A 27,875-nucleotide genomic window follows, 5' to 3' on the forward strand; every position below is an offset into this window, starting at 1 on the left:
GGAAGAGGGTATATTAGCTTTTCTGTCAGCTGCTCTCTCTACTGAGGCTGGCCAAAGCTTTTTATTACTACCAATTCTGCAAGCAAAAGTGTGGTATTTTGTTTAGCTTTGAGTGATTACGTCTGGTTCCATTGGATAAAATAGGATTGATTGGCTGATGGAGACAACATTTATTGAATTAAAAAAAAAAATTAAAAAGGAGAAAAAACTTTAGCAGAGAGAAGGACATTATCACTGCCGAAGCTTTGTGCAGTGGCAAATGCTGAATAGATTCAGAGGATGTGTCTGCAGACGAACATCACATGCAGGCTAGAGCTGATTTTGCGGCTGCTGGGAGGGGTGGTGGTCCAGGACAGGCAGCACTGTGCTATACGAGGTAGTTTCATTTGAGTGGCTGTAACACTGGGAAAGCCCATGGGCCAGGGGATTGAATGGTCACTCTCAAGAAACTAGTGTGTCTCATTAGAGGCACGAAGGTGCCGCTATATTTGCTATGAAGAAAACAGAAATCCTTCCACTGCTATCTGCACTTGGTCGTTGAGAAGTAGCATGCTGAGGAGTAACACCAGCATTTCCCTGCACAGTTCAGTCAGTGACTGCCTTGTGTTTTACGCTTGAAGATGCTATGTGCTGAAAGACACCGGTCCCTAAGAGTCTGTCAGGATCTAACCTCCATGGTTTCTCTTCAGTTACAGCCTAGAAGGCCTTGCTGGAGACTCTGGTGAGAACAAGAAGCCCTCTACAAACTTGGAGGCTTCCTCTCTGAGCTCCAAAGACCTCGGACGGAGTCCGCTTGCCAGCAGTCAGTGTGGGTCCCTGGTCTTGCTCTCTGAAGAACTTGAGCAGGGGGAAATCAGAGACTACGATCACCAGGTAAAGCTGTCCAACTGTTGTTATATTTATAGAAAATGCTACATCAATGTTTTGAAGTAATTTTCCCAAGTCACAGTTTCACTGTGAAGGCTTCCACTCTGCACATGTGATACTATTAGGGTCTTCCATCTTTAACACAGAGGAATTTCCCCCGTGTTAAATTCACTGCTTGATTCTTTGGGGTGATGTGGTTGATGGGTGAACTCGTAGAGCGGAGAATAAGAAACTTCCCAGTTTTCTTCCACTGATTGCATGAGTAATCATGGAAAAATTATTAACTTTTTAGCATGGATATAGTGATACTATCAATCGCAGGTCGTGTGAGGCTTCCACAATTAATGCTTATCCTGCCTTTTACAGACCTGGAACACACACAAATACCAAGTAGTAATTTATCTGTTAAAGTTTTCAGGTTTATTTTCATATAGTAGGAGGAAAATAATTTTTTTTTCTTTCATAAGCATAACCAGAATCAAAAGGCTCATCATTATAAGCGACAGTTAAGTAAAATGTTAATTGCATATTAGGAAAATTTAGAACTATCTCTCTGGAGCAGAAGTCTGATAGCTTTTAAGGACAGATGGGCCACAATATTATGAGAGTCTCTGCTTATTTTTATTAAAGAAGCAATTACACTCTTAAATACTATAAATACCCTGGATTTCTGAGTTTGAAGTTTCAGCCATACTATCTTCTGAGTTCATGCCAGAATCATTAGCCAGCCAATCTGTTTACCTCACAGGGTCACTGCTGGGCATCAAGGCAGTAAACAGGTCTTACAAGATCTGGCCTGTAAGAGCTATAATGTCAAGGCTCTCATGTCTTCTCTTGCTTTGAGTAATGGCATTTTTGGGGAATGCACTGCTAAGCATCAGATTTTTTTTTACCATGTTGAACCAACCAGTCTAGTTACACCAAGGAGCTGGAATCACAGCAGTAATTTCAGTGGCCATTAGTCAATTAACAATATTCTTCTTAACAATATCCAAGTAATATCTTGCAAGAAAATCAAGCAGCCAGAGTCTCTGTTTGTTGCATAGTTTTGGCTGTTTGAAAGCCAGAATTCCAGTAAACGTGAGCACTGAGCTGTAGTCTGCAGTGGGGATGGTGCTGTTGTGTTTGACATATTTGCTCAGTGTGGTTATTTTCTGTTCTGCAGATGCATCAAACATCGCAGCCGCAAGGATTTAATTTCTGTTCTTCTGCTGTTTCATCTCCACTGGCCAAATCTATGTCTCTAATGTCAATTAGTAAACCAGTGCTGGACAGTGAGTAACGCAATTTTCCCTTATCCTTATCCATTCTGTCATCTGTATGATTCAGTATATTGTGCTACCTTCCCAAGGCAGAATTTGCTAGTACCTGCTCTTGCTTTCCTGTATTAGGTGAAATATATGTTTCACTGCTGCACAGAACTGTGAGTGGAAAGGCAGAACTCGTTCAGTCTAGATCCATGTTTTGTTCTTCCCTGTTAGCCTTGGTATTTCCAGTTCTGTTAGGTTTCTTTTGTTTGTTTTTTTTTTTTTCTTAATTAGATTATTGGCATTAAAACTATGACTTACTGAGTTTGTTATGTTTAAAAAAAGAAGTTTGAATTTTGCATCCTTTCAGAATGTATTTCTTTGATGTTGAGGTAAATTCCACTTGAGATCTTATTTTTCTACTTCTAGACTTTTTGAAAGTTGATATATAAAAACTCGAGAATCTGTGTCTTGGTCTCCTTGGGGGAGTTTGTTGCTATTTATTTTGAGTTAAATGTTTTGGGGTAGTTGTGTGTAATTTATTGAATCTCATTGCTGAGGAAAATAATAACAGATGATTAGGTGAAATTTTTCAGTTTAGCTTAATTGAAGTGATAACAAGCACTTAATTTAGCAACTTGACTGAATTGATTCTTTCAGCTGAAAAAGTCATTCAAAAGGCTGCAGCTGGATGTGCTTAGGAAGGGCCATGTTACAAATGTTTTCGTTTTATAAATTGCCAGACAGAAGCTGAATTGACATTTTAGATCATGTCTTGTCAATCGGTGGTCTCTGATCTTTTCCTTTTTGTTAACATACCTCTTCCTTGCAAAGCTGAACAAAGGAAGACATTTTATTCATTTAGGAGGCTCACTAGAGGAAGCTCACAAAGATTGTGCATTGTAGGATATGTTTTTTAATTCTTCACCATCGTTATTTCATCATTAATAAGCACGTGGCCTAACGGATATGTCTCCCAGCAACGGTAACCAAAACACTGGCAGATCTGTGCTGTGAAGAGACGGACTCTTGCTCTGTATAATGGCACACCCTCTTTCCTCCTTGGGCTGAAGGCCTTCATTATTTTATTTTTTTTGAGCAACCAATTTATTGGCATTGCATCCAGTTGCTAACCAAACACCGTTAGCTCCCAGAAAACACACTCTTGGCGGCAAAGAGAGCCTGGCTGGTTGAGGCTCGTCACCCTTTCCCCTTGGGACTTTCCTTCAGGCCCGCGGTGGGGGATTGCGACAGCAGAGGATTTGTGCCTCCATCTTGGAATCGGACAACTTGACACCTTTCCGCTCTTCTTTGTCTTCTGACTCAATGTTAAAAATATCGTCAAGGCCTGAGCTGATGGTAGACAGATTTGGTTATTCAATCTTCTACAGTCATCTGGAAGGAAAAGCAAAGATGCAGTAAGCAATCTAGAGGGGCTGTGGAAGAAATAGCAAGATTAGTCTTCTGTTCTGAAGTGGATGTGAGTTTTGGACACTGAAGTTGAAAATGACTAAAGCTTCTGTGTGCTTTGTTCTCACAGTAGTTCATTTGCGACACCTCAGAAGGGCCTCGTTTTTATAGGAAGGTGGTTTTTGAAAATCGATGCATTTGAGGAGGTTGATGTGAATGTCTAAAAGGATTACTCACCTTGAAAATTTAGGTTACAGATTCTCTTCCCTACTCTGACACTTTCCTGACTTTGGAAACTTCAGTAAATTGCTTCATTCTTCCTCAGTCCCTTTGAAAGAGGAATAGTGTTACTCGAGTTGTGACCATAAGTACATGTGAAGCAGCTTAGTGCCTTTTACAAGAAGGCCTCAGCATATAAACTGTCTTGTGTCACCTAGGTTTGATATTCGTGTTATTGAAGCAGAATACTTCAGAGTTATGCAAGAATAAATATTTGATTCATGGAGGTGAATTCTAGGAAAGCTGTTAATTCTTCATTCCATTTGATTAATTTTGTGGTAGGTGTTTAAAAAAAAAAAATTCTCAGATCCCTGCAAATGTGTCTGAATGGGAAGGAAGCAACATGTTTTGCACAAAAGCTTAAAAAATGAAATCCAAATTAATAAACATGTGGAGGACTTTTTCTTGTTTTTCCGCTTTATTGTCACGTGTACTGAGACAGGAGCAGTTTCCAAGACTGACTTTCTAACCTGCGCTCCATCTGGTATCTCAGATGTTCCAAGAGCTGCTGTGGCCATTCACAACTGGTAATCCTTCAGCATTTTATAGAGAGAGGTCACAAGAGCTGTTGGCTGGAGTGTTCGGAAGACTGCTTTCAGCTTTGGAATAGCAAATTTCCAGTGTGGAGCATTGTTATGAAGCCAGGAACTGCTATAAATAAAAGCATTGAAATGGAAGATGAATTGAACTGTGCTGGAGGAGATGGTTCTATTTACAGTAAAGTACGATTGTTCATCTTGACTTGTAGTCGGAATAGACAGTAGATTGCAGAAGAAAGCAACCAGTGTTGCCCAGTCATGTTCTTCAGGTCTGAGACGCTAGAATAACTCCTTGGAAAGGCAGTCTAAACAAAATCAATGCATGAATCTTGCTGAGAATTATTCTATTTAAATACCTTTCATTGAGTGCCCCTAGGGTTGTTCTGCTTATGTTGGAAAAGTGTGCACATTATTTTAGTCAAATCGCCTTGAGGCAATTGGCATTTATGACTAATGGCTGAAGGAAAATTTTAGGGGACTTTGCTTTGCATTGCTTGCATTGTATTGGATATTCCTTGGATAGTATTTTTATATTCTTGATTCAGTTTTGGGGTATGATACCAGCAATACAAAAAATTCTTTGTATGTGTCTGAAAGGACACCTTTTGTTCAGAGAGAGGAACGGTTGCTACTTCTTTCTCTTGGAATTTTAAGACTGATGAAGCCTTTAGCCTCTTTTCCCTGCTGTGCAAGCAAATTGATTTATCCGTGCTGTGGAATGACTTAATATGTACCTGAATATAGGTGCTGAAGATGTGTAATGTAGATGCTAATGTAGGACCCTTAGGTCAGACCTCTCCCAGGGCAGAGGTTCCCTAGCCCTGTCCCAGTCATCTTTCCCAAGGACACGCTGATGTACCATCTGAGCGATGGATATCCAGCAACCTGGCATTGCTCAGGTCATAGCTCAGAGGTTTCCACCTGTGCTTGTACGATGAGAAGCTGTGGGATATAGGGCCCTTGGGCATCTCCGTAAGATGCTGTATAGCAATGTCAGTTAAGAGTGGCTAGCTGGCTCCTACATCTCTTTTCAGAGAAGATTGTACTTATAAAGAATTGTTGCAAAGCTGCTGCTGTGCAAGAGCTGCTCTTAAAAAACAAATTATTTTTAAACTGGAATTACAGTAAACCCATTTAATTTGCAAAGTTTGCAGACGAGGGCACAAACAAATAGCAAAGATTCCTGGAAAAGTGCATAGTACTGGAAGATAAATATAACTTCACAAATTGAAATAAGCAGAAGGCAGAACAGTAATGTGCCTGAGAGAAGATGATTGAACTAGTTGTCGTTATCCTACTGATAACGGTAGAATTGATGTCACAGACTGGTTGCTGAGTTTGGCACTGTGTTTGGTAGACTTCTTCCAGGCAACCACAGGAGAAGGGTGCAGAGGGAATTTTCTCATGTTTAGGCAGTTTCTTTAAAGTAAGGACTGTGAGTTTTAGAAGAAGGCAGCAGAAGAGATGCTTGTTTTATCTGTTTTATTTTGGAGAAGAAAAGAAAGGAAATTCAGGTCTTTCCATTTTAAAGCTGGAAGCTTTTAAGTGCATAACATTATAGAAATGGGTTGGGTTTTTTTAGAGGTAGAACCTCCCTAGGTAGAAAAAGTCAACGCTTCAGATCAAGTATCCTTGCTATACGTAGCAGCTTTGGTGTCATTTAACTGCAAAAAGCACCCTTAAATAAATATCTTCAGTTGTTTTAGTTTGATTCCTTGGCAGTTTTTTCAGTGAAGCAGATGCCATTTGTCCAGAGACCCACTAGTTGCTGGTATTCTGTTTAGGAAAATAACTGTTGACATGTAAGTCTTCATTAAGAGTTCCTATAAAAAGATGACAGCAAAGATAAGAAAGCCTTGAACCTTGACTTACACATGCAATGAGACCTGCATCCTCTGAAACCTGCATCCTCTCAATTTGCATATTCTCAATTCTTTGTTTCTTGTGCCTTTTCTGAAGCCAGCTGCTTTGCAGACATTTCCTTTGCTTTGGTTTTAGTTTGCTTTGGCTGCTTTCCTCTCCTTTTTATTATTAAGTGCATTTTCAAGCATGCTCTAATGTCTACTGTTAACCCACTTCTCAGCCCAGGGCCGGACTCGACCATCGAGACGAATTTCCTTCTTCAGCATCTCTCCACTCATTCCTAAGTCTAAAACTCACTTTTCTATTGGCTCTTCTTCCAGTGATGAGGAGGAGGAGTTGGATAGTAAGTAATCGTTTTCTGTGCGTTGCAGCCATTATGAGTGGAAACAAAGGGAAATCTGGTTTTCTGCTTTAGGCCTTGAGGTTTCACCTTGCAAACGCTGAAGTAACCTATCCATTGCATGATGTCTAACAGCATTATCTTAGTCCTCTAGCTGATTACTAACTAATGGCAGAATAAAATTATTATAATCCAACGAGTCTTGGATGTCAGCACTACCATGTCTCATCTGGTTAGTTTTGGTCTCTATCCATGTGGCAAATGTAATCATCTGCCTCTCTGACCAAGTGATACAGTCGTCACCTTTTTATTAAAACCGAAGTACTTACCTTGAGATTGTTGCAGTGCGTGGAGTTAACGGCAGAGGTAGATCCTTGCCCGCCACAGCAGAGAGTGAGTACATTGCTCAGTAGAGCTAGGAGAAGAGAAGCCCCGATATAAAATTCTGAGAATCTTGGTTACAATTTCACAGTTCCCCTGCTGAGCAAAAAGCATACATTGCAGCCAAACACCTTAAATTTTCAATATGTTCATATGTAGGTCCTGATACTATAATCAGAATAGTTTTGTTGGGAAACAGGCGAGTGTTATATGGTAGCTTTTTTTCCTCCTGCAAACTCCATTGCTAAAAGAAACCCACCTGAGGCAGAAGATTGAGTTAAAGTAATTTAGACTCCTCTTGGTTTTTTAAATAGGCTTGTCAAAGAGAATTGAAAATGCTTACTATTTCTTAAGCATGTTTCGTTAGACCATTGAAATAAACCAGAACAGATAATTCTCTATCTAAAGAGAAAATTCAGAGCAGCTGCATTAGTTGGTTCAAATCAAAGTTTTGCAAGGAAACTAGCCCACATCCCTCGTGTCCATACTGGGATAGGAGAAGTTACTTTCCAGTCCAACAGATTTTGGTTGCTTCCTGAATTTAAAACACCTCCACACCATCCATGTTGTAGGTATCTAAATTCTCCTCCTTTCCATTCCCAGTCTTCACTGTGGTGAGTTTGTCCCTTCCTACTAGAAAGTCCTGTGCTTTTCCCAGGTGTGATACTCCCCACTTCCATTCTTAAGCTCCTTCCTCCTTTCCCTTTGCTCTGTCCTTCTCTTTTGCCTGTAACAAAACTCGCCATTCGTGGTCCCCACAAAACGAGCTGCAAACACACAACTGTGCATCGACGTCATGCTCCCATAGGATAAAGTACTCTTAGCTAAACTTCTTGGTGGATTTGGTTTTTCAGTTGATTTTTTTTTAGTGTTTTGTGTGACTTTTCTTTTTTTAAATTTATTTCTGTTTGTTTTAATACATCCAACCAGTTAGGTAATTCCTAATAGTCAGGTTAGGATATACCAATTTTGGGGGATATTTCTATTAGCGAATATTTATCTTCTCTCCCTCAGCAGTGCTGCTGTTACTGATGAGCATTTAAAGTAATGTCAGATATTGTCTCAAACAAAAATGTTGGGTTTTTTACATGTGTTTTATTCCCTCATATTTGAGGCTACTGTGGTGATTTTGTATAAAGGTTGGTTTAACCACAGCTATTCATAAGACTGCTTTGCCAATGAACATTTTTCATGTAATAATCCCAGACCAGTTTGTTTATTTTTTCACGTCTTCAGGGTTCATTTCTCATAAGAGGATGGATGTGTTAGCATTGAGATTGCACTTGCATTTCAGTTATTGCTCCTCAGCCTCTCCACGCCCATTTTTCTCTAGAGTACGGAGAATTAGTTGCAGTTTGTTTGAGATCATGATATACTTAAGATGTGGATTTCAGGTGGCTGGACAAGCCAGTCTGTGCATTTTAGAAAATTATAAAGCCTTTGGATTTCTTGACCCACAAAAGTTTAACTACTGCCAGCATTAAGGGGTTGCAATCTGGTTTCTTTTGTTTGCAACGTCCTAGTCCAGTTGCTGCTTTCTGCATAATGGATTTTGAGGAATTATTTCAAGTCCAGCTACCGTATGAAAAAATTTTGGTGGGTGATGCTTAAAAGGTGTTCAGATAAATAAACAAAATTTGGCTGCTAGCCCAGTTTCATTGAACATAGATAGCAGTCCTGGCCTTTGAACAAAACTAACTTTTTTTTTGTGGGTGGTGAAGTCAGTTTTAGCATTTCAGTTTTGAACCTGGTCATGATAGGAAACACAAAAGTTGTGGAAATAAAGCTTCCTTCGCCTTTTCTACCTCAAAAAAAAAAATCCCCTGAAGGTGAGAAAATGTGTGCTTTTCTATGCTCATCTTCATGGGCTTTATAGCTTGCAGCAGAGTGCTGATCATATGATGTTATATTGTAATCTAAAATATGAAATCATGAACAGACTTTCATCTTGATTTTTGTCTGGATCCATTTTGCCTACCAGTGTCAAGAATCCCTCATTTTTAAGACAAAACACTATTGCAGTAAAAGATGCAATGTAGTTTCTCAAGGTGCTGGAAAACAATCACTAATATTAAATCACTACAGCTCTTGATTCAGCGTTCTTTCATGTTTTTAACGTTAACTGCAAAGAAACAAAAAGGTTTGTGAAATGCTTAAATCCAGTCAAATTGATGAATCTATTAAAAAAAAAAGGAAAGACTAAGGAGACTTAACCCAAGTTAAAAGCAAACCAGCGCTGAAATGTGAACCGGAGTCACTGGAGCATTACCCAGGGAGCTGGGAGTCCATTAATTACTTGTGTGATCTAGGTAGCAGATATTACATAAAACCTCAGCACAGTCAGGAAATTGAATAGTAGACTTCATTTCAGATATGTTACAGTATTACTGCTCTGATGTATTTGGGATAGATCATTAAATAGATGAAAGATTTTGCAAGGGAGATATTAACAGAGGTTTCCAAGCAGGGATTATGGGTTAATGGGTTATGCCTGTATTATAGTTTCTCTGTGTGAAGAAGTGATATTTCTGTCTCAGGCTATGTTGACACTTGAATCAGCGGTGAGGAAAATGTGTATTTTAGAATCATAAGGCGTAACATTGTATGCACGGTTTTTCCCGGTGCATTTACTGCTTTTGGATAGAGGACTGTCTTTACCTCTGATGTCAACTGGCTCTTTTGCATTCACCCTTAGCTTGAATGTGTTAGCAGAATTGGAAACCAAAGTATTGTTTTTCTTACAATGTGTATGCAGAAGCCTAATAAGATGATCAGTCACGCTGCTGCCTGAACTTCAGATAGGACTGCGAACAGTGCTTGTAGCGAGGGTTTTTTGGAGTCCTGACAAGCCCAGTTACTCTGGAGAGGGCCCTCTCTCCTCTGGATCATTTCATCCTGATTTTTCAGTATTCTTTGATGGTTCTGGTAAATGATATCAGCTACCTAATCTGCTCCAAACGCATTGTGCAAGCAGGTTTCTTGTGTTATAAAGAGAATTTGGTCATTGGCATGGCTTCTGCTTCATGTCAAAAGTCAGACTTTCCTCAAGCACACTGTTGTGTGACTAAGTCCTAGGCTGGTAATGTTTCATGGAAAACAGAATAAGGCTTCCCTTGTTTCCCTTGCTCTTTATGAAGTGCTTCAGGATTTTGATGGGAAAATGAACTATAATTTTTATCTCGCAGAAAAGTTTTATACATGAAAGCCGGATGTGTTGTACAATAGAGTCTTTCTAGTGGTGCATTGTGACAGAATGATTCTCATTTATACCTGTTGTCACTGAATTGACAGTTCTGATTCAGATAGCCTAATTAGCCAGCAGATTTAACAGGTGCATATCCTTTGCTTAATAGCTGAAGAACGATAAAAATACTAAGCAGGCTTTCACCTCAGCATCTAATTTCAGAACACCTAACGATGCAGGGAACAGGCTTTATCCTGAGCACAAGAAATCTGTTCTAAACACTCACTTCTAGAAAACATTTCCCCTTCCTCTTGAACTGTCCAAATATGCAAGCTATGTTTTTAAAATCAGTGGGCTAAGATTGCAGCCTAATATGTCATTCTCCCCCCACCCCTCCGATCTTTTCCAGGTACGCAGGCGTTCGGCGGCCCCATGGGTTCCTCGGTTCAGAGGTACGGTGTTCTGGAGTACCATATCTCTTCTGGTGGGACTCCTGCAGTGGGCTTTGGTTTGGACACTAAAAAGTCTTCCTGGTACCAGTGCGCTTCAGCTGAAATTGCAAGTGTCAGGCTTGTGAAAATCAGTCCAGTGTGTCTAAAGGCTGAAAAATATTTTAGATCATAGAATATGAAAGTCTCTTCTAGGTCATATCTCTAACAAGGCTTTGTGTTTGTTCACAGATAGTATTATATCAGATTGTCTATTACTGAACAATAGTAGATTACCCTGAGTTGTGGTTTATCCTAGGAATAGTTGTTCCTCTCTTCAGTTAATTCAGTTAATTAATACTTTCCATCCTTGCAAGCTGCAGAGGGGAGATAATCTTTCTGGTGGGTGCTCGCTTTAAAAGCGCTTCCCTGGAGGAAGGATGTTTGTGGCACCGACGGAGCTGGCTGCCCTCTGTGCCACTCAGATAGCTTCGGCTGTGTTTCGTTCCTGGGAGGCTCTTCACCTCTGCTCACTGCTGGTTTCTCCTCCTTTATTTCATTTGTCTTTGTCATTCTGCCTTTGGTTTGTGTTGTACTTCCTGTTGATAGACTGTGTCCTTAATGCAACAATAATTTCCTCCATGATTTCTTATTCTTCCATAGAAGCTGAAGAAGTTATAAGCTTGTGCATCTGAAGACTGGCAGAAAATATCTGGTGTTCCCAGAAATGCCTAAATTAATACAAATAACCATTGATTTTTATTACTTAGTATTGATATTCTCATTTCTCAGGGTAGGCTTTGCAAACAGTGCGGTTTCTGTTAAAGACACTCACTGCCTTTTCAGAGGTTGTTAGATGCCTTTCTCTGGAAGATGTCTCTTTAAAGGATGAATGCATATGTTATCCCTTTCTGTCTGCTCCACATCTGAAATATTGATGATTAAGTGCCAAGACTGACTATATGACTGCAGTAATGGCCGTGCCCATGGGCAGATGCTGCAAGCTGGTTTGTGGTTATTTGGCCACGGCAGCAGCAGAGGGTGCTATGGCATGGTTCGAGAATGGAGATTGCTTAAAAGCAGATAAAAAGATCCCTTGGAACACATGGCAAACTACTGAATTGGCATTTTATCTTCACTTTGCCTTCTCTTATATAACATCATAATGCAACCCATGACTCTGTTGCATAGTAAATGCATTTGTCCTTTAAAAAATAAAGATGCTTTGGGAGAAAAATAAAATAAAATCAACCTCTTTCTTTTTTGTTTTTAGCATATCTGAAGAGAGCAGCAGTGTCCCCGCTAGTAAAAGTGGAACAAAAGTCAGTCGCACCTTCAGCTACCTCAAGAATAAAATGTCCAGCAGCAAGAAGAGCAAAGTAAGAACTTCTTGTGATTTATAGAGCTATGAAATACCCATAGGTAGCAGAGATGAATGCTGTATTTCAGTGTGATTCTGTAGGGTTCTATTTATGTCTTTGCCTGACTTTATTTTCTTTTTTATTTCCTTTATTCTTTTGCAAGGGGAGGATTGTCTGTGGGGTAATAGCAAATAGCAACATGGGAAATTTTAGCACTCCAAAACGGAAATGCGTCTGAGGTGAGGTTTTCTGTGCAATGTTTTTGCCTCTCTTCCCCACAGAACGAAGCTTCGTTTATTATAGAGAACAGATTGTGCTCTGGCATGAGTTAAGACTTTGCAGTGATTGATGGCTCTAATTTTTACAGAACCTGAGACGTATTTAATAAAATGAGGACAGAAGCTGCAAGGAGGGACTGACTGCCGAAGGCTGTATTGTGTTTTCCTTTTATTTTTACCTTCGCTATAAAGTTCCTGTGCACTGCTGGAGAAGTTGCTCAAACCATGACCTTTAGTGATGGCCAATATTTATATTTTCCCCTTTATTTCGTATGTGAAACCCTGGAGTTTAATTGCTGGAGGTTAAGTACTGCTTAGCACAGCTGCATTTCCCGAGAACAGCATTGGTTACGGAAATAATTACATTAATGCTAACTACTTCACAGAAATGGGCTGTTGTGCCTTAGATTGTCCCCTGAAGATTAATACATGTCTGGGATTTTTTTGGTTTGGTTGTATTTTTTACTTGAATCTCACCTCAGTTTGTCATGGAAGACAGAAGCTAAAAGCGCCTTACCTCGCAGTGGGCGATGTATGTTATATAGTTAGGTGATGTGTAGCTAATTGTTGGTAAACTACTGTTAATATGTTGGTAAACATGGAAGGCCCCTGAAACACATAATTACATATTCTGATGAGTGTCTGAATAGCAAATGGGAAAAAAAAGTTAGTGTAATGAGTATCGTGCCCGTCGCAGAATAAGGCTGGGCTGAAGCATACGTGTGCGGAAGGGGTCACGTTTCACCTGCGCAAGCAAACTTGATTCAGCCTTTCCCAACATGAACACTTGCTGTTTCAGCCTGAGTGTTCCTCTAACGTAGCTGTGTTTGTGTGTTGTAATGGTGCAGTGCACATTTTGATACATGTTTTTTGAAGATTGCATCACAATCACCTTTGCAATGAGTACCAGCCGTAGTGAGATCAGTCCTGCCAATGCACGGTTCCTCTTTGTGGATCTGCCTTTAAAGATGCAAGCTGGACGCACCAGCTGCTAAGCAGCTTTAAGACAATGCTCTTCCCTGCTGCAAAGTACAGTGTCAAAAAAAAAAAAAAATAAACTGTTTACATAGAAACCTTTGTGCAAACCACTAACGAGAAGTTGTGGAGCGTGTTGCACAGCCTTTGAACGAGACTGGAAACTCATTAACTGGTTCTTGCTCTTCTGGTGAATAATCTCTAAGCAAGAACTCGATGAGTATGAGAGGTCTGGTTGGGGCAGATGAGAAAATACCACTGAAGGTGGTTTGAGATACTTAATCTGCCTTTTTTAATAAGTGCAGTCTGATTTCACTAATTTCATGATTGTGTCTGAAACTGTTGATAAAGAATTGCTCCCAAAAGCTCAGCACTACCCACTACAAAAATTGCAGCTCATAACAGTTCTGATTTTTTTACTAACTAAAAAGCCATAATATTCAAATTACAGTTTCCTCTCTACGTGCAATGAAATGTTTGCATTGCATACATTTTTAGTGCTTCAGCTGTACATTTAAATAATATGACCTGAAAATTCTTGGGAACGCTGATTTCTCAGCAGCATTATGACGGATGAAAACCTGTAAGAGTTAATAAGAACAAACCTTGAAAGAGGAAGTTTGACAGGAAGAGTTGATTTCTGCTGCTGTCTGAGCTGTCAGGAGGGAGAGAGGCTTCAGCTTCTTTCCAGCTAGGTTTTACATTTCTCCAAACCTTCAGAAATCATCGTTTTCTATGAACCTTAAAATAAAGCACATCTGAGCCTACTAGTGGCAACAGCTCTTTTGGAAATGGTGTAAACAGTTGTGTTAAAAAAAAACAAAAAAAAAACAAAAAAAAAACCCAGGGTATTTGGAGTAGGGGATATTGATAGAAGTCTGTGAATTTACCCATGTCTAGCGTACACTTTGTGCTCTTCAGGGGTTAATCAGCAAACCTCTTGAAATCAGTAGCGTGCACTGATTCACGTTTCTGAAGTCTAAAACATGCTATGCCTTTGTCGATAAGGAAAAAAAAAAAACAACTAATTTTTTTCATTTTGGTAGAGTGTTTCTGGGAAATGACGACAAAATAATTAGCATGAGTAATTTCTCTTTTTCCTTGACTTGCGCAGTTATTAGGCAGTGCTATACCACCAGCAGCATTTGGGTGTATATAGTAAGAGTTGTAAGTGTTTGAAAGGAGTAGGAGATAGGGAATATTTATGAGCTGTAGAGCAAGAAGAGCGCAAACACGTGAAACCTTTCTGTCTGGGAAATCTTCTGCAGCACTTTGTTTACTGAAGTACTACATAGCAACACTCAGGTACGTTGAAATTCACTTTTTCTGTATCCTAAACATCACGAGGGTTTAATTTCCACCCTCTGCCTTTTAGGTGGGTGGTCTCATATTAACTTGTGACTTCTAAAATATTAATCCCATCCTTTCCTACCTGTATCTTTTATTTAGGTTGGTGTTTTGGTTTGGTTTGGTTTTTTTTAAGCAGTGGAAGCTAGGGTAGGGTGAGATGAAAGCAGTAGCAAAGTAGCTAAAATCATCTTCTAGGAAGTTAGCAGCAATCGTCCCGCCCTCCCCGGTTTGCTCAACTCCTCTCCGACTGCTGGTTTCGCCGGTCAACCGTGCTGGCAGCTCTCAGCCCGCGCGATGGGCTAACGCTGGTGGGGAGCAGCTCTCCTGCTCCCTGGGGAAAGGATGTCGATAAAACGGAATAGATTTGCCGAAGTACCTCAAATAACAGTGAAGCTAGTAGGACTTAAGCATTGGGAGGTAAGAGCTGTGTGGTTATTTTGGAGCGAGATTCACTGCTGTGGTGCACGGTCTGTTATTTTGGGCCGTACGGCCGAGTTGCAGTACCCGTCGTATCTGTTAGTGCACTTCGGTGCAGGTTCAGCCGTGAAGTCGTGCTTCAGGTCACACTGGCAGCTCAGATAGTGCAGGAAAATGGTTTTGTTTTTACAGTCCTTTTATGATGAAAAACCTTCCAGTAACTGTCACAGCAAAAAAAAAAATAAAAAATAAGATCTCATTTTGAGACCTTGTATTTCAGCAGCATGGCTGGCATCCCGTGTGTGAAGTTTGCTGTTTCCTTCTTGAAAGCGGTGCACCCGTTTCCTGTTTTTCCTGGGGTCGTTCAACTTGAATTAAAATGGTTTTTACAGTGATTTCATGAAGACAGAGTATTATTCCAGACTGTAGAATTACAGGGCCTTGCAGTAAACATCAGGTACTCTTAAAGAATAGGACAGTGAATCTCCTTTCAGCATTTTAAGCATGAGAGTTGCAAGATCTGCCTTGAGCGTAGGGTGATCTTTTCTCCTGGAGCTTCACAAGTCTTGGCAGTAGAGCAAAACTCCAGGTGTCAATTTGCTGCCATCAGCCAAGGACTAAACCACAGGGTTTTAGTTCTTGAATCCTGCCAGGCTGGACATGGTTAATGGTAGGCAGGTCAGCAGATGGAGAAGAGGGCTGGGGAGGTTTATGTGGGGTGGTAACCCCAGCTGATGGCTCAAAGGAGGCAGAGATGGGCCACAAAGCAGACTGTTCCTGGCAGGTTTTCTGCTTCAGACAGGATTATTCCATACAGTAATGCTCCTGGTTTTGCTTATTTGCAGAACAAAATTGCATTTGGGGCCAGTAAACAGACTTTCTGTTTATGAGGTTTTGCAGAGCAAGACTCCGAAACTGGCATTTTGCCTGGGTTGTGCTGGGAGAGGGAAGACCTTAGGCTGAGTTACTGATTATTTGAGTGTGTCATCATAGGCTCAAAAGTTTCCTGTGGTGACTGCAGAGCTCAATACCTCTTTTAACCGCTTCATGGCAGTTGCTCACATGGCCACTCTGCAGCCCTCTGATATTTAGGCTGTGATGATATTTAGCAGAGGGCATGTGGCATATGAATAACAAAATGGAAAGATAAGCTTAAGGAAGCCTTTACCAATTTCTGGTTAAGCTTCTCTTTCAGATGCCATGAAATCTGCAGTAACAGTTGAAATACAGATCTGGAGCTGAACCGTAAAGTTTTAGGGTGTCACATAGAAAGACAAGGAGTCTCTATAATTCAATTTTGGAGTTTTTTCCTATGGATTTTCCTTTAAAAATTGTTTGGGAGAATTCCAAATCCACAAAAGGCTGCAGGGAAAAATATTTCAAATTTTTCGTATTTAGCATTTTCTATCTCAGGTAGCAATAGAAAGGTAAGCAAAAACTACTAAAAGTTGGAGAAGCTGGCTGTGCTTCCAAAGCTGAGTACCCCAGAGGTTGAACCATGGCTTCCGGAAGACGAGATTATCTTTTACGGTGTTGCTTTTGTTCCTCAGCCTTTCTGTGATGCCATATTTCAAGAGTTTGTGAAAGATCCATTTCCCCACAAATCTTCATGTAGTTACTTGAGGTTGCATGAAACTCTTGAAAAAGTTGCTAATCAGAAGGAAAGCGGAGGTGGAAATATTCTGGCACTGATGCTGTACAGGCACTGGGGAAGAGCTTGTGTTCTCCATTAAAAATGCAGTTGCAAAGCATGAGTCTTACACATTGACTTCAAACTCTGACTGCGTTGAAAGTTTGATGCACGCTACATATGGTGTTTGTATTTAACGTAACTCATTGAAAGTGCTGAAGAGATTGAGAGCCCAGAACAAGAAAAAAGATAAGTCATTAAACCAGGCAACTACAAAACAAAGGTGGAAGAAAATAGCTGCCTTCAGAACAGCCTCAATTTCGTCTCTGCTGGTGTGATACCCGTGCAGAAGGCTCTGCGAGTCAATAGTACGTTAATTCGCATCCATGGGGGCTGTAAGCTGATTTTTTTAAGAGCTGTGCAGACACATGACTATTGTTAAGGTGTGTGCCGATCGATATCATCATAGTGCCAAAGGCAAACACTGAAGAATTTGTAACTAGAGACTAGACCTCTGCGAAGTAACGAGGCATTTGTTCATTTTCTCTCGGCAGGAAAAAGAGAAAGATAAAGAGAAGACTAAAGAAAAGGAGAAAGATTCCAAGGAGAAGGAAAAGGATAAGAAGCTGTTAAACGGACATCTCTTCACTGCAACTTCTGTTGTAGCCCAAGCAACCTGTTACCACTGTATGAAACCTTTCAATAAGGATTCGTACTACTGTGCAAGTAAGTCGGGGCTTTTTTCCTCTCTTCCTTTTGTTTTTCGTTAAATCTGACATAGGGAAATGCAAACCTTAGGCTTTACTTTCCTCTTGCCTAAGGATGTGGGGTGGGAGCGAGGCTTTGGAGATAGTGATTCATGGAGCAGCGTGTTACCTTGTGGAAGCTGGACTGAAATGTGTCGTGGCTGCAAGGATGTGTCCTGCGATGTCCTTAGTTTGTGCTCGGACATCGCAGCATCATTCAGGGTCTTCTGCCCCTGCTTGTTGGGATGTGTCAGCGAACCAGAGGACTTTGGTTATTTCAGCTGCATGTTGTGGCTTGGGGCTGAGGTGCTTTGTTAAGATTGATGGGAGGGCAGGGAAGGCTGGCTTGGATCATGACTTTTGTTTCCAGTGGGGAAAAAAATCTGTGGTGTAGTGCTTTAGTTCTCTGAAACCCTGCTTCAGTGAGCCCTTAGTGATAACAATATGATACAAAAAGGAAATACTAACCCTCTTCTCCCTTCATACCTGAAATTGCATTACGGATCAAATGGCAACTGCTTGTGTGCATGTGAAGTACGTGCAGTACAGCGCAGGCAGTATGGGAACCACAGCGGAGGGTTTCTGTGAGACTGGCAATTTTGTTCTCTTTTCTTATCAGACAGTTTCTCATTGCTGTAGCTCGATAAGGTCAGCAGTGTGGTCAAGACTAAAATGGTGGCTGGTTTATGCAGCAACCTGAAGTTACAGAATATGCAGACAGAAATATGTTTTTCCCACTGCAGCTCAGGGTTCTCCGCTCCTCACTGTTAGTGATAATTTTGACTCCGCCAACCTGGAGATGAGTCCACGTGCGTACAGGAATCGCTCCCAGGCTGGAGCAGGAGGCTCTGTCTGTCTGTTCGTTCTGGTAGATGAGCAGTGTATAAAACATCTCTGGTAAGGAGGGGAAGGAGCAGCCAGCTGAATCCCAGAGGGCAATTTTTAATTTCCTGGAAGAGAAGAGATTTCAGGAAAGTTGTTTGCGTGAGACATGCTCGGTGTGTCAGCCTGATGAGAAATGGAAAACATCAACAATTATAAGCTCGCAAACGCATCCTCTCCCTTTCCCCACTCGACTTTCTTAACACCTTCTGAAGCTGCTTAGAAAATCAAATAGATCACAGTTTAACTATTTATATCCTAAGGGGTTAAAATAATCCAACAATGTCGTATGTTTTAGCATAGACATTCTTTCCTTATTTTTCAAGGTACAGCAGAAAATTATTGTAAGTTTTCTGCATTGACCAGGCAATGAGTGCCAGAAGGAAAGTTTGGTTAGGGCCAATATTGTAAGCTCCCATCTGAGAGTGGTCCTTTCCCTCATCACATCCTAAAATCAGCCTTGGAAATGACTGATAACCAGCAGCAGGCTCTGTTGTTCCTGTATTGTTGTAGACTACTTTTTTCCTACAGAAGCACCAGTGCTTTACTCCTACCATGGCTGCTCTGTCTCACCTATGGATGACTTTTTCTTAATGCCTTTTAAAGTGCTGGATCATTTTAAATCAATGTCTGAGCTTTTCAGTGACACCCCCAGCTTCCTGAAACAGGTAGTCAACACTGAAAGATTTAGCGTGCTCTAAAACAAATGGGCAAGCTGAAAAATCTAATTTTTGATAGCTCTCTGCTTGCTCTTTTTTTATTTTTTTATGATCAGTGATGCAGAAAATAAACTTTTGGGTGTTTTAATTATTAATACTCATGACACAGAGGAGTTGGAGGAACTTCTTGCCTGCTGAAGACATGAATAGGAGGAATAAAGTCTCTGAAACCAGATTTTTTTATCTAAAAAAAAATCAAAATACTCTCTTGCTAAATGGTACATATTAAAGAGCTGCCTTCAGGCTTTCAAGGCTTGAGTGTGAATGTAATGGTTCTGAACTGTCTCACTGCCTGTTTTCAAGCACCACAAGCAGGTTCTGTCCCTCTTTGTTGTTTCATCTGAAAAATGATACTGCTTGTGGGTTTTTGCAAGAACATGCAGGTTTTTCTTCTCTTGCACAGGAAGCTGTGGGACATCAGCAAAATAGCAACGCCCTACGGCCTTACCTTTACCTCTCTCAAAATATCAAAAGAATTACTGGCTTTTATTAAGCAGGCCCAAATGTTAGAAATTTTAAGAATGTGAGCATATTTTGTCATTCTGGATGTGGAATTTTTTCCTTTCATATTTCTTCTAGAAATAATTAAGAACTGTGCACTTACAGTGTAATGTACACTTCAGATATAATTCATGACCTGTTAATATGTCTTGTCATGAATGAGTGGAAATAACAGGTTTTTCAGAGAAAATATTGGCACTACAATTTGTTCCTGTTTCTGTGTCCTGCTTCTGCTTTCCACCTTACTTTATTTTCAGATGAATAACTCCATCTTTTTTCTTTCCTTTTTTTTTTTTTTTTTTTTTTTTTTTTTAAATTTAAGACCCAGTAGGACCCTGGCAACTCAACCTTGCATTGATTTTTAAACAGAATTTCCTATTAACTTCCATGAGAATAGCTTATTAACAAACAAAGGGCCCATTAGCCAGGAAAGCAGCCTCTCTCTCAGTATCTGTAGCTACTCATGTAAACCACAATGCTGCCTGAAAGTTGTAATTCTCAGTTGTGCAAGGTAGCAGTTCGGATTACAAAGAGCAAAAACTGACCCGTTTTCTGTGTTTTTGTGTTTAATTGATTGGCTTTTTTTACTTTTGACAGACTGCAATGCAATTGTTCACAAAGGCTGTAAGGAGAGTTTTGCTTCTTGTGCAAAGGTCAAAATGAAGGTAAGAGTTTTCATTTACTGTACTGAATAAATAAAAAAGTTCAAACTATTTAGCATGCAGATACATAACGTCATCTACTGTACATCCCAAAGTTTCCAGCTTGTTGGAAAGATTTTCAGCCCCTGTGCTATAGTGGATAATTTCTCTAGGCTCTTCTGAAATTCCCCAGAACCACAAGTTAATACAAGTAGTTGTCCCTGGGACTCTGTGAATGCTCCAGGTCAGTGCCACAGGATGTTTGTTGGCAGCAAATGCCCTGCGTTGTTCCCTGCAGTACAGATGGACCGTATGGTGAGATGGTCTGTCTTATGCTTTAATTGCAGGGGAAAAAAAAAAAAAAAGAAACAAATAGAAAAAAGACACTTTACTGGAAAAATTCAGGGATGTCCAGCACCCTTAAATGCCATGTCTCTTAATTCTCAAATGCTGCATCTTGTGTATATAGTGCATAATGAAAACTATTAAATACAGAAGTTGTTTATATAAGGAACGCACAGAATTCGTGCTTACCCTGTGTGTGAGAAACCTCTTCTGCAGTATGGTTCTCTAAGCTTGTTAATGTTTATACAATTATGATTTTCAGTTCTCTTCAGTATTGTCAGCACTTTCTCTTCTCATTTTCCTATTTTCTGCACAGTTCTCCATCTGTATTTTGCCCATTTCATTGATGGCAACTGAGACGGGGCGGCTGCGTGTGTGTGCGTGTGCATATATAGATAAAAAATACAAATACAGCCAAGAACTGATCTATTCTGAGAGGATTCAGAAAAAAACATAGCTTTTTTATTTTAGTTATGTAGCACAGCCTGATGGGAGAAGGGAAGGAAGAAATTACAGTGAACTATATTTTTCTTTCAGCCACAGAGAGGGATGCTGCAGGCACATGATACCTCTTCATTACCTACAGTGACCATGAGAAACAAAAGTAAGAAAACTTCCTTTCCCTCTGCTTTGGTGATAGTCTGTATCCACTTTTCTTAACTATTTTGAAAACTAATATTTGATATTATGAAAGATAAGCATTCATTAAAGCAAGGATGAGAGTATCTTGTGTGCGTGATGAGCAAGGTTTGGGATTTCAGAAGTTGTACTGAAGTTGCACAGAGTTCACCCACTTCTGCAGTGTCCATGTAGCTTTCGGTAAATGTAAAGTCATCTCCAGTTTAGAATAACTACCTGTCTGCTGTAGCTTACTGAAGGCCTATGGCTCATTAAGTCAACAAAATCTGGAAGACACAGCCTGTGTCTATGTGTGTCTCACACAGGAAAGAGTCCAACTATGAGTATTACATTAACAGAAATTGTTAAGATTATAAGTGGAGAGGATGCTTGTTCAAAATACTTTTTTTTTTTTTTTTTAATTAAAATAAATAGTCTTATACTTTGAGGTAGTAAAACCAGGAAGTTTAATTTTGAATAGGAGCAATACTGACAAACTTTTCCTTTTCCTTGAGATACACACTGCACTGTGGAGGGACCCACGGGGTACCATGTGGGTTTTGTAGTGCCATGATTTGATAAGCTCATTTAGTCCTAGCTTGGAGATCACTATATGGAACCACGCTGTGTAGTGTGCATGTACCCACTGTGATATTTATCATGAAATTCAGAGGTGTTGCTCTAGAAAGCAGAAATGCATCTGAAGAAGGGAAAATCTGGAATTAATATGAATAGATTAGTTAAAGGAATTTGATAGTATAATGAGATAAGGATTAGCATTTCTCTGTGGTACATACTGATAGAGAAATCTATCTCAAAAAGTTTGACCAGAAGCAGGAAGATGTATATAATTATAGAGCCAGAGAAATGAAAAATCAACATAGTAGATTGCTACATGTGATTATTTATCAAATAAAACTAAATTTCATTTCCCAGGTGTATGCTTCTGAACTTGCAGATCCCACCTAGATCTTTTAACTGTAGAGCAATGCACTCAGTTCTGCACAGAGGTTGATGTTCTTTCCTTTGTACAGCTGTTTCTAACAGCTGAGATCTCCTGGTGATGACTCTAGAAGGAAAAGGAAGTGAATTTTAGAGCCTGGTTTCCTTAAGTCATCATTGTCGCGGTCAACAGCGCAATTGCATGAGCTGACTTCTTCTCTGACGCTTCCCTTCCAGGTTCACAACCGAAGGAGCGCCCTCGCTCTGCAATACTTGCTCCTGATGAAAGCACTGTAACCTCAATATTTAATAATAGGAGATCACAACAGACTACAGCACTTTCGAAAAGTGTCTCAATACAGAACATCGCAGGGTAAGGTTTCTCCCTGCGTGCCTCAAGTGTGTGCCTATTGTCTGAAGTGGCGAGCGTAGAGAAATTCAGATCTCATTAAAAATAAATTTGTGTACTAAGATTTGTGTTAAAGGTACAAAAGAGGATCACAAAACCCGAAATACCCATATTCTATGTGGTACCATCAGTTGTCTTCTGCACAATCAGATTGTCTGGGTTAATTTAGTCATGGGATGAGTTCGGAGGCATCTGAGTTGGCCTGGTTATATTCAAGGCCAGTTCACAGAGATGCTCTGGGCTCCAGGAGGAAATTCCCTTGCCTTGGGCTGGGTACTGTGCAAGCATACATTTCCACCTCAGGTATAGTATTAACTCCTGTGTCCATAATGATAGGGTGAGGCACAGAGCTGCAGTCTTCATGGTGTTTTAGGACTGCATTGTACATAATCAATTACAAAAAATCCTAGAAGAATATGTAATTGATGGTTCCTCTATTACCTGCATATTGAACATTTCTACACAGAGGGCAGTAGCATGCACTAGCATGTTCTGCACAGTTTGTATGCCCTGGCTATTCCTGGTGAAATTTATTTCAGTCTGTTTTTCTAAGCTTTCTCAGAGCTAGTAATAAAGACTTTTGGATAGCATTTTGTGTTGCATTTTTACACTGCTTGCACCAAGGATAATGAGGGTGGGAAGTGACTGTAAAATGGAAAGTAATGAAAAAGAGTTATCCATACGATAAAACGTCAGGTGGGATTCTTTGCAGAAGAAGCACCATCACTCAGAAGGTCTTGCAGCTTGTTGAGCCCCAATGGTTAGTTCTTAGAAAATAATAAAAGTACATTTCTGTACATAACCATGCAACACTTGTTTTGTTTTCAGTTCCTATTTAAAATGCATTTCTGCTGTGTATTTGAAAGTACATTTAGCTGCTTTTTACTGTCACAAATGATATTCCATGTTCTGTTTTTTCTGCAGAGTTGGGAACGATGACAGCTTAATACACACTTGGAAATTTCTGTCGCAGTCAACAGACTCCTTACATAAAATCAGCCGGGTAAATGAATCCATGGAGTCACTGGTTGATGAAGGTAAGAGATCCCCATGGCATTTATAGCAAAGGGAAGGTCTGAGTGCTGCTTTCCAGAAATAGAAAATCCATTTTGGCATTTTAGCAAGTGTTTTGCTTTCTAATGGACAATTAAATTGCATTTACTTTACTCTTAGAATATTAGTGTGACAAACTAAAACAAAGCCCCACATAGTAATTTCTTTAGCTAGCTGTAATTGTGGGAAAACATTTTGAAGGTTTCAGTTACAGTTGAGTTACTGGGAATTTAGCTGAAGGACAAACATTTCTTCTTTCGTTTTGCACGTCTAGCCCATTCATACAGCCACAGATGTTGCACTCTGTCACCTCTGTCATGCTGCTGTCTTGCATTTTGTATTTTTCCCAGAATGGGGAAAGAAGAAACATGTTGTTTAGTTTTGTGGGTCTGAAAGTTAAGTCAGTTAAGTTCATTTCTTAAGTTTCTTTTTTTTTTTTTTTTATGTAGTGCTTTTTTTAGGCTATAATCAGTATTTTTACATCTTAGGCAATATTCATCTGAAAAGAGCAGAATGGTCTTAATTAATTAAGGACTAAACAAGGGCATAGCTCATGGTGACAAGAGAAAATTTCCCAGTTCCTGCACAAATGAGCGATCTTTCTTAAAAAAAAATATATATATGTATGTAATGTATGTAGTGTTCACTTCCACCTGCATCAGTTCTGGCTCTCTAAGCTTGAAACACAGACTTCACATAGGTCTAAGTTCCCTCGATGCAGTGATGTAAATGAAGGAAGACAAACTGGATGTTATGGGTTTTCATTTATCTGTGATGTTGTTGCATTGGAGGTAGTGAATCCATTGTCTTTTATCTGAGCTAGAATTTGGTCTGGGTGGAAATGGTGAACTAGTTTTGTGCAACTAGTGAATTTAAGCACTTTAAAAGTGTTTTTCATAACCTGGTGCTTATGTGGTATAATTCCCTATGATCATTTTTGTGTCAGTAAAGGAGAATGCGTGTGACAGAGAAAGTCTAAACCTAAATGAATAGACAGGATTCTCAAACGAGACAAGTTACCCACATCCTAATGCCACTTACGTTGCTTTGTGAAGGTGCGGACATGAATGAGGGACAGCTGATGGGAGACCTGGAATTAGATTCCAAGCAGCTGGAGGCAGAGTCCTGGAGCCAAGTAGTGGACAGCAAGTTCCTACAGCAGCAAGACAAAGATGTTGTCAAACGACAAGATGTCATTTATGGTGAGATACCTGCATCTTAATTTTTTCACTCATTGTAGATAACTTCTTGATATACTTGCATGCATGGATTTGGGAAGCTTTAGGTCAGTGAATAGGAACATTGACTTTGTTTCCTCAAAGACAAATTTTCATTCTTGAAGTTCTTACGAACGTAATGTATTCTATGAAAACTTGAAGCTTGCTTTCTGCATTTCTCATATCCAGAAGCCATTATTAAAAAACAGAAGTTGCCTCTCCTCATTTGTCTGCTGATGACACTTGAACTCCATTACAGCAGAGCAGCTAGCTAGGACGTCTTCTCCTGCCGGATGTAAGAGCCATCATGTATGGCAGAAGCGCACTATGTTGAGGCTGGCAGTGAGGTGTTAGGAAGGAACAGATAACAGTGCTGAAGTTTCAGACCTCAGCAGCAATGTCCAAAGCTGTTTATTGTGGGACTCCTCTGCCCCTCTGTTTCTCCCACACGTGAAACTATTGATTGATGTTTCAATAACTGACATGAAATTTTCTGAAGCCGCTTAGAGAAGCCCAGTCATGGAAGAGCTTTCCAATGGCAGCTTTTCCTTGTACTGTGCACCCATGTACTCTACAGTGACCTTGGTTTTGACCTTGTTCTCATCCTATACAGAGCTAATGCAAACAGAAATGCATCATGTCCGCACCCTGAAGATCATGAACGATGTATACAGTGCAGGGATGTTAAAGGAACTGCAATATGATCAGCAAGTCGTGGACAAGATCTTTCCCTGCCTGGAAAACTTGCTGCACATCCACAGTCACTTCTTCCAGCGAATTCTGGAAAGGAAGAAGGAGTCATTGGCAGACAAAAGTGAAAAGAACTTTGTTATCAAGAGGATAGGTGACATTCTAGTGAATCAAGTAAGCACTGGAAAAATACTTAGACTTTTGAGAGCACAGCTGGAAAACAGGCGCTCCTCCTTCCCTCCTGTATATGCCTGTTAGATAATCACAGCTGATGGCACCTTTACTTTTCACAAATGTAAAAATATCTACCTCTCCTATTTGAAGCACTTCGTACTCTTTCAGAGGAAGGTCTAATGATGAAAATTATTTTTGTTCATTTTGTGGGAGAGAGAACCATTCCCAGGCACAGAATGATTTGACCGTAGCCTGGAGGGTAGGCAGTGGTCCACAGCAAAATATGCCCAGTGTGTTTCTTGGCTGAGTTACTGACCTGCTGTTTAACTTTGGGTGGGTCATTTTACTTTTCTGTATCTGCGCTTTCTCCCTTCTTCTTTTTGTCTGTCTTGACTTTTTTATTGTTGGCATTTAAGCCCTGTGAGGTGGAATCCCAAATTTTGTGTTGTGTGAACACAGTGAAGTCTCAAACTCAGCTCTTTACTTTCTGGAGATCTAATTGCCTGGTTTAGGATGCTTTGCACTAATTTGGTTTCATCAAGTTCTTTTGAAAGGCTGGCAGGCACTGCTGAGATGCCACACCAGCAGCTCAGTGCAAATTGGACCTCTGTGTCTCATGTCTTGCAGTTCTCTGGTGAGAATGCAGAGCGAATGAAGAAAACATACGGCAAATTCTGTGGGCATCACAATGAGGCAGTAAATAACTTCAAAGATCTGTACTCAAAGGACAAGCGGTTTCAGGCATTTGTCAAGGTAGGACCTGGTAGAACAGACATAGTTGATGGAAAAAAAGTATGTGCTTTCTGCACTCAGGTGAGCGTTCTGCTACAGAACTGAAATTTTCATCTTTGTTCCATAGAAAAAAATGAGCAGCTCCCTGGTGAGGCGTCTTGGGATTTCTGAATGTATCTTGTTGGTAACACAGAGAATCACAAAGTACCCAGTCCTTTTACAAAGGATATTGCAGTACACCAAAGGTAGGGACCAGTTCCTCTATTCTAAGTGTGTATTTGTTCCTCCAGTGTAAATGTCTTGAATCCTTTTCAGCTGAAGCAGATTTTCTTAGTATAGATGAACTAATCCAGTCATTATTGTCTCACACTGCTGTAACGGGATAACTCAGTTTCATATTCCCACTCAGGATTAGTTATTTGGGTGCCTTGCTTTAGTTGCTCTAAGTTTGTCTCTAGCTAATTACGGAGCAACATGCTTAGACTACAAAGTCTCCCAGCTTGCTTTTTTTCAGTAATGGCTAAAATATGTTGTTAATTTGTGCATTTCATCTACACTGCTTTTTATACAAAGTATATTGGAATAGTCCCCAATCTCAACTGTATATATGTGAAAGGTTTTGTGAAACTCTCCTTAAGGGGGAGAAATGCAGCCTATCTCAGGAAAGTATTAAAAAGTTATAATGTGGGACTTTGGGAGGGAGAAGAGAAAGGAAGGAAGTAAAATCAAGAAGTTAGAGTCCACAACTATGAAGTGAAATGAAGGTGTTTCTCCTTCTGTTCAAAGAAAATGAAGTGGAACATGAAGACTTGACTCAATCGTTAAACCTCGTTAAAGATGTGATCGCTGCGGTCAATAGCAAAGTTAGCAATTACGAAAAGAAAATGCGTCTTGGTGAGATTTACAACCGGACAGATAGTAAGTCCATCATGAGGATGAAGAGTGGCCAAATGTTTGCAAGAGAGGACTTGAGGCATCGGAAGCTCATCCGAGATGGCCCTGTTTCACTGAAAAATGCAGCTGGCCGGTTAAAAGGTAAGACTGTCCTGCCTTTTGGTAGGGAGGATGCACCTCTCCCTATCTGGATGTAGAATTAGTTCTCAGATTGGTGTCTCCAGCCTTTATTTATTCTTCTGCTTTGAGAGATTTTGACAGCAGCTTTTCCCATGCTGTATACTCACTTCCCATTGCAGTATTTCCCACTCCTTATATTGTTTCTGGGGTGATCGGTAGCTGCTTTTCCTCCCAGTGACTGCACACTGCTGAAGGCTTGGGTTGCAGTGACACCTCGGTCCATCGGCCAAGGAGTGGGTCACTGGGGGATCCTTTGGGTCAGGAGAACGTGGTAAGGCTGCAGTTGCCCACAGCAACGAGTCAGATCTCTGTGCCACAGTGCGCGTGTGCAGCAGTTCCAGGAAGCATGCTCACTGCATCCGAAACCCAACCGCAGCTTCCTGGTGGCCCTGCACAGCAGCAGCACTGCCTTCCTTTGCTCTCAGGTCTGCAGTAGGCCTCAGCACTACCATCCTGCTTTCACTGGGACTCCAGAGAGGTGTCCTAGGCATTTGTTGTTCTTGAACCTCTTGAGCTGCTGATGCAAACTGTTGAGGAGAGGCTCTGGTATCCCTTCAGCTGCCTCTTGTTTGGTCAGTGTTTT

At 40.4% G+C, this 27,875-nt stretch overlaps 1 protein-coding gene across 1 annotated transcript in view; it reads left to right on the forward strand.

The window, feature by feature from the left end:
* The window catches only part of AKAP13 (A-kinase anchoring protein 13), a 197,389-nt gene that overhangs the window by 151,566 nt on the left and 17,948 nt on the right, over window positions 1-27,875 (forward strand). The window contains exons 15-28 of the mRNA XM_086756870.1: window positions 690-873; window positions 2,033-2,141; window positions 10,520-10,562; window positions 11,812-11,917; window positions 17,104-17,275; window positions 19,995-20,062; window positions 20,921-20,987; window positions 22,181-22,316; window positions 23,277-23,389; window positions 24,461-24,607; window positions 25,236-25,486; window positions 26,114-26,239; window positions 26,346-26,463; window positions 27,005-27,253. Coding sequence (XP_086612996.1) covers window positions 690-873; window positions 2,033-2,141; window positions 10,520-10,562; window positions 11,812-11,917; window positions 17,104-17,275; window positions 19,995-20,062; window positions 20,921-20,987; window positions 22,181-22,316; window positions 23,277-23,389; window positions 24,461-24,607; window positions 25,236-25,486; window positions 26,114-26,239; window positions 26,346-26,463; window positions 27,005-27,253 — 1,889 coding nt within the window. The remainder of the gene's footprint in view (window positions 1-689; window positions 874-2,032; window positions 2,142-10,519; window positions 10,563-11,811; window positions 11,918-17,103; window positions 17,276-19,994; window positions 20,063-20,920; window positions 20,988-22,180; window positions 22,317-23,276; window positions 23,390-24,460; window positions 24,608-25,235; window positions 25,487-26,113; window positions 26,240-26,345; window positions 26,464-27,004; window positions 27,254-27,875) is intronic.

Source organism: Chlamydotis macqueenii, chromosome 12, assembly GCF_036417535.1.
Source record: "Chlamydotis macqueenii isolate bChlMac1 chromosome 12, bChlMac1.mat, whole genome shotgun sequence".
Lineage (NCBI taxonomy): Eukaryota > Metazoa > Chordata > Aves > Otidiformes > Otididae > Chlamydotis > Chlamydotis macqueenii.